General features: G+C 55.2%; 1 protein-coding gene across 1 annotated transcript; it reads right to left on the bottom strand.

The window, feature by feature from the left end:
* Positions 1-1,697: 1,697 nt before the first annotated feature.
* Positions 1,698-7,149, bottom strand: PDX1 (pancreatic and duodenal homeobox 1). Its single transcript, XM_056487740.1, has 2 exons — positions 6,633-7,149; positions 1,698-4,005 (listed from the first exon to the last, which is right to left on the bottom strand). The coding sequence occupies exons 1-2, from the start codon at positions 7,027-7,029 to the stop codon at positions 3,617-3,619; spliced, it is 786 nt and encodes a 261-aa protein (XP_056343715.1). The 5' UTR covers positions 7,030-7,149; the 3' UTR covers positions 1,698-3,616.
* Positions 7,150-8,134: the final 985 nt, after the last annotated feature.

Genomic DNA, 8,134 nt, shown 5'->3' with positions numbered 1-8,134 from the left:
CTGCCTTTCTGAGTCACAGTTTTTTGGAAGCTGTGTGTGTGCACGTGTGTTTGCATGGCTTGCCTGTGCTAATGTGTAAAGGTCTCTCTAAGCTATAACAAGTGAAGGAGTACAATGGCATCTTTCTACTCCCAAAACAAGCCTTGAAACTCAGCACTTAGCCCCCAGCCACCCCTGCCCTGTGTGGAGGACCATGAGGTCTGCCCAGGCCACAAGGCCCTGCTTTGGTGGTGATTGCAGGGCTGGCATCCCACTCCTGGTTGCACTTCAAAGCTCCAAAGCCTTTCTGAGCAACAATTCATCTCTCAGCCTTCAACATCTCTCTTCTCTCTTCAGCTGTGTTCGTGGCAGCAGCAGCAATCACAGAGTAGAAGGTAGCAGCCTTCAGTGTCTGACTGGAAAGTCTTTCATACCTTGGGTTAAATCACTGCTTTCAGAATTGATTTATGGGCATAATTACCTCTAAATGGAGATATTTCTCAGGCAAAGCTAAGGGCTTGTTATAGAGGAGACAAGTCTTTCCTGCATTGGGGGATGGATCTGAGCAAAGCAGGAGCAGTAAAGGTGTTGCCTCTGCAAAACTCAATCGAGACTCACAGCCTCACTCTCTTCCCTGGAGCCACAGGTAGAATTGATGCCCCCAATAGTAGAATTGATAGCTCCCAATGGGGTGAATGCCATGGCAAGGTGCACTCAGGGGCAGGAAAATTGCCCTGAATCTTGTTCAGCTTTTACTTAAAATAATTAACACCGAACACATGCAATTTTTTGGGCACATACCTCTCCCACATCTGCCTGAAAGAGTTGACTATTGCCCAAGAAGAAATAAAAAGATATCTCATACTTCATTATCTCTTGTGTAATTTTATATGTATTTTAAGAATGTTTTATGAATATTCTATCCTAGGGTTAAAGGTGATTACAAATAAATCATAAACTATATATCTGGACACCTGATTTTGGTGAGGTGACATGGCTCAAGAACTCTAGTGGGCTTATAATTCTTGGTGTCAGCCTTGCTTTTCCCCAGCACTGTGTAGGGCTGGCTGTTCTGTCAGGTGAAGTTACCGTGAATCTTTAGCTCTACAAGGTCCCAGAGCAGTTTTGATTTAGTTAATGTTAATTTTTCCATTGTTGCAGTTGTAAAAAGGGTGTGTAAATATACGTGTGTATGTGTGTGTGTATAAATATAATTGCTAAACAAATAAACTATGTCAGCCCTTAGAAAGAAAATACTTTATTCATTAAAACCAAATCATGCAGTACTGATTCTGCTTCTACTAATAAAAACACCTTGGCACCGTGGGCAAACGATCCATATAAACTGTGCATGTTTTTCATTTTCAGAGCAGTGCACAAAGAAAATCAAAACGTAATGCTCTATACTAAAGAAAGGACAGGCAGCATTTCAGCTGCCGTGTATGCTGCTCAGCCAGGGCAATGTGCTCAACAAACCTTAGAATAAAATTGAGGTATTCTGTGTGAAAGACGTCCTTTCTGCAGCTGGATCTGTTTTTATAGTGGCTCCGAATTGTAATGCCAGCTCCAGACATTGTAAAAGGTACCTGGAAATTGTTCCACTTCATGTTACCAGTGATAGGTAAATGCTAATGAATTGTGATTAAAAGTTCTGAGGTTTAAAAATGGCTTCATGTCCCCCAAAAGTTTAAGAAATATTACTTTAATTAATATGGTGCTTTGCTTCTTAAGCAGAACAGCTTTATTTGAATTTTGCTCACGTAACGATTAAAGTTCTCATTCAATGACTGCATTTAGACGAATAAGGATATACAGGCTCGGATGATAAATTTCTCAGGCAACTTGCAGGAAAAATTACCAGAAAAAGTCCTGTTTGCACATAGATATTAATGTCCCCAGAGGAAAGAAAAGCAGTAGATAAATTACAACTTCAGTCCAAGCTTCCACCTTAGTGTTAGAGAAAACCCCAAAGACCTGCGCCAAGCTATTCGCTCTCCCCCTCGCTTTCAGCCGAGGGACTGGGAACACCCTCTGGCCAGGGTGCGACAGGTTGTCCTCCTCATTTTCCACCTCCCGTGGTACTGCCTGTGGCGGTCCCGAGGGATGCTCGAGGGGCTGCTGCTGCCGGGTACAGGGCAGGAACCTCCCCGTCGAGGAAAGAAGGCAGATCGCCTGACCGACAGCAAACTGGAGAGTTCCGACTTCCTTCCAACCGGTGTTTTCTGTTTCTGGCTCGGCTGTGGTTTGCTCCCCGCTTAGTTGGAGTCCCCGCCGCTGTCGGGCCGGGGAAGCTGTTCCTGGAAGCAGGGAAGCCCCGGCCGGGCTCTCTCCCCGCTCCAGCCCGGAGCAGCCGAGCTCTCCCGCACACGGGCCGGGCCGAAAACAGCGCCCAGGTAGTCCCTGGTGCTCTGCAGTGCCTCGGGCGGCAGCGGGCCCCAGCCTCGGCTGGGGTGTAAAAACAAATCTGCAGAGAAAAACACGCCGAGAGCCGCGCCGGGACGGGAGCTCATGCTGCAGAGAGGTTTCTCCTCTCCAAAGCAGAGTCCGAGCTTGCGAAAGAATTGGAAGAGAGGCAGGAGCCTTTTCCCAAGGGACAATGTCCCTGGGACCAGCCCTACCTCTCGTATATAGCACGCTGTCTGCTCGCTGCTCGCAGACCACCCGCGACTTCTTCTGCTGCATCCCTGGGCCCGCGTTCACCCCTCGCAGAGGCGAGCGGAGCCATGGAGCAGGGAGCCCCACGGAGCCCCACGGAGCCCCGCGGAGCCCCACGGAGCCCCACGGAGCCCCACGGAGCCGCGGGCAGCAGCGCAGGGACCCCGCAGCCGCCGGCAGAGCCCGGAGGAGGGTCTGGCTACCTGTGCCGGTCATCGGGGGAGACAAATCCTGCCCCCAGGACACGTGGGCATTTTCTCTTTTGATTTTTAATTTTTATCTCTGTCTCTTTTTTATTTTTTATTTTTTTTTCTTTCCCACCCCCTCTTTCTTTCCCAAAAGCAAAAGAAAACGAAAGAAACCAGGTTCCAGTTTCCAAAGAAGTAAGTAACAGTCCTGAGAGAGTCTTCGGTAGAGCCGAAGCCCTGGAGCCACTGGAAGGGACGGGGACGGCTGCGTGCCAGCCCGTGGATGGCCCGGGATGCTCGGGTCCGTGTCCGCGCTTTCGGACCGACGGACGCAGCGGGACGTGCTCTCCGGCCGAGCAGCAGTCCGCGGCAAGGAAGGCAGCTTCTCCTCCGGTTCGCAGACCTCTCCGTGCACCCAGGGTGGCACACGCCATCGGAGGCCACCTGAGACCCACCTTCCCCGGGGGAAGCTGTCCCGTAGGGCTCGCTGGGGCGCGGGCCATCCCGGCGGCCTCCCCGGGCGCTAGGGCCAGCAGCGAGCCTCTCCTCGCCACAGCTGGGATTTTACATTCACTTTCCGGAGGACGCGAGTTTTGGAGTGGAGACACCGCGTTTCCCGGGGGAAGGCGCGGGTGGATCGGCACGGCACGGCACGGCACGGCACGGCACGGCACGGCACGGCACGGCACGGCACGGCACGGCACGGCACGGCGGAGGAAAGCTGGCCCCAGCTTCTCTCCTCTTTTCCGTGTCCCATCCTTTTCCTCATCCCGGGCTGTGGCGCTCCCCGCGGCTCACCGAGAGTCCTGCTGCCTTCTGGGGACTAGGCTGGGGGCAAGAAGGTCCCTGGAGGCTCCCGAGGGATGGTTCCCGGCCGGGCATGGCTGGAGATCCTCCTTGGGTTGGTGCTCCCCGGAGGACACCACGCAGTCTTGCTCGGGGTCATTGCTGTTGCCCGCCCCTCGCTTTTTGTCTTCTTCTTTCTTCCACTTCATCCGCCGGTTCTGGAACCAGATCTTGATGTGCCTCTCGGTCAAGTTCAACATGACAGCCAGCTCCACCCGCCGCGGCCTGGAGATGTACTTGTTGAAGAGAAACTCCTTCTCCAGCTCCAGCAGCTGCGCCCGCGTGTACGCCGTCCTCGTCCGCTTGTTCTCCTCCGGTTCCACCATGTAGGATCCCCCTGGAGAGAAGCGAGAGTCAGCCTGGGACCCCAAAACCCCTGCGCGGCGCGGAGGATAAGCGGGGGAAGGCAGCGGGGTGAAGGAGAGGCCTCGGGGAGCTCTCCACTGGTGCTGCTGGGGGCAGTCACCGCTGCTGTCATTTTATTTTACAATAATTTAATATTTTTTAACAGTGATTTGGGTGAGTTTTTCAGGAAGGCGCCGTCTCTGGAGCCGAGGGAGAAACTCATGTGCCACCATTTGCGTGACACTGAAAGTTCAAAAAGGCTCCCGGATCCGGGGCCGCAATTGCTCAGGTTAGCGTTAAAATTAATTTAAAAAAAAAAATAAATAAAGGTAGGAAAATAAAAAAGAAAAAACTCCGCTACACACACACAAACCAAAGCAAAGTAGTAAAATTTAATCCCTAAAAAAAAAACCTCTCAAAAAAAACCCCAACGCATCTCTAAAACAAATCAATAAAAATTATAATAATTAGTTGGGAGTTGGACTGCAGCCGCTTCATTCGGCCAAATTGAAACCTTGGGTTTCTCATTCCCGTAAAAAGCGGCAGCAGCGGGATCGCCGTTCCCAGGGCGGTCGCCGTAGTCCTACGTGGGCACTGGGGCGCAGGTAATGCAGGCAGGAACATTGAGAGGGGCCGAAGGTGGGCACGGAAACTCAGGGCCAGCGTCAGCACCCCTCTGGGAAGGTTTTTGGGTTGATATCATTTGCAGGGAACAGTGCTTTAAACAGCCAGAATGAAATAATAACTTCAAGAGAGATACGTGGACTCTCCCACCGCTCATCTTCCTATTCCCACGATTCTGTATTTATATATACAGTGTTTGTAAATGTAAATCTGTGTATAAAACTTATGTATTTAAAATATATATTTAAATACATATATGATGTTTGCAAAGTGATGTGCATGTATCTATGGGAGTATAAAAAATAAATATTAAAATCAATGTGTATATGTATAAAAATGTTGGTAAGTGTAAACCTGTGCATGCATGAGTTTGTACTGGGAAAAAAAAAAAAAAAAAAAAAAAAAAAAAAAGAAAGAAAAAAAAAAAAAGAAAAAAGAAATCTTTTTCTGTTACTTTAAACTAAACTGGAGCTGCAGGGACGAGATCGGTCGGGCCCCGGGACAGGTCAGCAAGCCCGGGGCGAGCGGCGGAGCCGGGGCTGGGCACGGCGTGTGGCACCGGGCCGGGATCGGCCGCGGCCTCCCTGGGCGCCTTTTCCTGGCAACAGAGCAAAGCCTAAATCCCAAGGGTTTCCATGAAAAATAAATCATCGGTCCATATAGTTTGCCACATACACGGTACAAAATCTGCCCGGGTTTGGCTGAGCCGCGCTCGGCACAGAGCGGTGCCCCTTTCTCTTCCTGCTCCGGCAGGAACCCTGCACACACATCACACCGACCGGGTCATGCACGGCCCCTGCCTGCTCCTCCCGGGACGGCTGGGGACAACAGGCAAGAATTTTAGGCTTCCACGGGGAAAGTTTTGCTTTCCTGCTGGTTTTGTCATTCTTCGAGTACAGGAGAGAGAAAAAAAGAGGTGTAGTTCAAAAGTTTGGCTTATTATTATTAACATTATTATTATTATTTCCCAAAATTCACTCAACCCATGGAAAACAATCTGATTTTCTCTCTCCCTCGCCCCACCTCCGCCCTGGCACCATCCCTGCCTCCGTGTTCCCGAGTGTCTGGGACAGCACACTCTTCTACCTTTGTGGGTGGGTGCGCCTCCAGGAAGACTGGGAACCGACACCTGTCCTTCCCTCCCCCTCGGCCTGCCCCATGCAATTCCCAAACTATTTCGTGGAGATTTTAACACTCCGGTCCTTTTTCCAACTGTCTATTTGAACAAAGCCATTAATATAATATTTGCCCTATAGGCGTGACGGAGGCGCAGGACACGATAACATTGTGCAGGCAGAGACAGAAATATTGTTGGGCAGCGGAACTTTCTGCCTAGATAGAGTTTCTTCCCCTCACTGGCAACTCTATTTCGTTTGTGCATTGTTTTCCGTGCCCTGTTTTTTTTCACTTGGAGAGGTGCATTTGTGGCTAAACCCCGCCGGGGAGCAGGAGGAGCGGGATGGAGGGGCCAGAAGGGGAGACGGGCTCTGAGCCGGGGTGAGCCGAGGGGTCTCGGTGGCTGCCCTGAGGGCTCGGGGGCCGCACAGTGGGCTCAGGGACACGGGGCAGAGGGGCTGTCCCCTCCCGCCAGCCCTGCCTGCGCTTCCCCGCCCGCTCCTCCTCGCAGGTGCCTCCGCGACCCGGCCCCCGAGCGCAGCTCGCCGCGCCCGCGGGGACACCGTGCTGCCCGAGGAAGCAGCTCCCGGGACGGGTCACGACGTCCCGGCTTGGCCACAATTAGTTAATTGGTGAAAAATAATTCGTTAATAATTGCTGAGGCGCAGGGAGCGATGAGCCCGCCGGCGGGGACTGTGAGTGCCGGCTCCCTCCCCAGCGTTCAACCCAACACTTGCAGCCCCACAGCAGTGGGTCTGCAGAGGCTGGCGGAGGGGGAACGACCCTCCGAGACCTCTCCACGCTGCATCCGAGTGGTCGAAGCATGACCGAGAGGAACAGAAGCGGGGTAGGGGAGCGGAGGGATGCGGCGGGGCTTACCGGTCCACTGTCCCTTCCAGGCGTGCGATTTGGTGGACTTCATCCAGGCGAAAGGCACCTGCACTCGGGGCTCCTCTATTGCCCCCGTGTCCGCCCCGTCTGCGAAAGGCAGCGCGTCCTGGTGGGGAGGAGGAAGATGAGGGTGGTGGTGGTGATGGTGATGAAGGTGGGAGACCCCGGCATCCTCAGTGATGGGGGGCACCTCGTAAGGTGAAATGTCTGGCGGGCTGCCTTGCTCGAGAGCCCCTAAGGCGCTGGAATAAGGAGTCTGTTGCTGCCTGCCCATGTACAGGCAGGCGGGGGGGCTGGGGTTGTAGTCCTGCGCTTGGGCTCTCTGAAACGCACACGACTCCTTGTAGAGCTGCGCCGAGGCGTAATACTGCTCCTCGGTGTTCATGGCGAGCGGGGCCGCGGGGGCTTGGCAGCTTAGGGACACATAGGGCTGCTCCCGCTGCCGGAGCCCGGGATGCCTCTTTGACAGCTGGCGGCCCCGCCGGGCCCCGCCGCCCTGCCCGGCTCCCGCCGCCTCCCCATAGGCGCCTCTCCCCCACGTGAGCCCTCCCGCAGCCCTCCGGGGCGGGGCGCGGCCCGCGGGAGGCCACCCGGGGCGGCCCTGGTCCGCAGCCCCCTCGCTACCCTCGGCCGGGCCGCCCCCAGACCCGCTACCCTTCTGCTGGGTGCTGCTCCCTGCCTTGGGGTGAGGAGCCCCGCGGTGCTGTGCTTGCGGGGCCGGCCAGGGCTCAGGGGATCGCGCCGGTGCGCCAAGGGCTCCGGGACGGACGGTCCTTAAATGCATCTTTCCTCTCGCTCTCGCTTGCCCTAAAGCTACTCATCCCCCAGCGACCCCCGGGCACGGAGAGGAAAAGCCTCGGCGGGCCGGGGCAGACTCCTGGAGAGATTCAGTGGCAGGGGACTTTTGGCTGTGAGGGCATCTCGCTTAGGGATGTGGGTGTCCAGGGACAGCAGGGCGCTCCCTCGGGGGTACCCGTGCTCCGGAGCCCTGGGCGAAGGCCAGCACCGGCCGGTGGGGGACCACAATGCTATCACCAGAGCGAGCGATAGGCAGCGGATTGTTTGTCCAAGAGGTAAATTTGGGAGCCTTCCCCTTGGCTTGGGCTGCAATGTGTTGACCCTCGGAGATAATGCGCTGCGAGCTGGTGCCGGTTGACTTGGTGACGAGGCTATGAGGAGGCGGAGAGCTACCGAAAGGGACAAAGATCATTTCCCTGCCTCCCTGCGCTCGGCCCGGCCGCCGCTCTCTCCTGCTCGGGTGCCGGCACGCTTCCTATCTGCCCGGCCCGCCTCCTCTCGCCGCCGCTTCCCCGACACCGGCGCTTCGGCCGCCGCCGTCGGGGCGCGCTCCCGCGGCTCTGTGTAGGGCGGGTGCAGGCGGCTCGGTCCTGCCCGGCCCGGCCTGGCTCAGCTCGGCTCGGTCAGTGCTGATGCACGCCCTAAGCGGCCAGGCAGGAGGGTCCCGGTCCCTGTCTCCTAAGTCCGTGGGA

Source organism: Oenanthe melanoleuca, chromosome 1 (assembly GCF_029582105.1).
Source record: "Oenanthe melanoleuca isolate GR-GAL-2019-014 chromosome 1, OMel1.0, whole genome shotgun sequence".
Classification (NCBI taxonomy): Eukaryota; Metazoa; Chordata; class Aves; order Passeriformes; family Muscicapidae; genus Oenanthe; species Oenanthe melanoleuca.
This window is presented reverse-complemented; position numbering and strand designations above follow the sequence as displayed.

Bases quoted from the DNA above. Each gene is read 5' to 3' on its own strand.
- PDX1 (XM_056487740.1), bottom strand. From the start codon at position 7,029: ATGAACACCGAGGAGCAGTATTACGCCTCGGCGCAGCTCTACAAGGAG. The intron at 4,006-6,632 runs GTAAGCCCCGCC...GCTTCTCTCCAG, and splicing joins CTGGAAGGGACAGTGGACCG to GGGGATCCTACATGGTGGAA.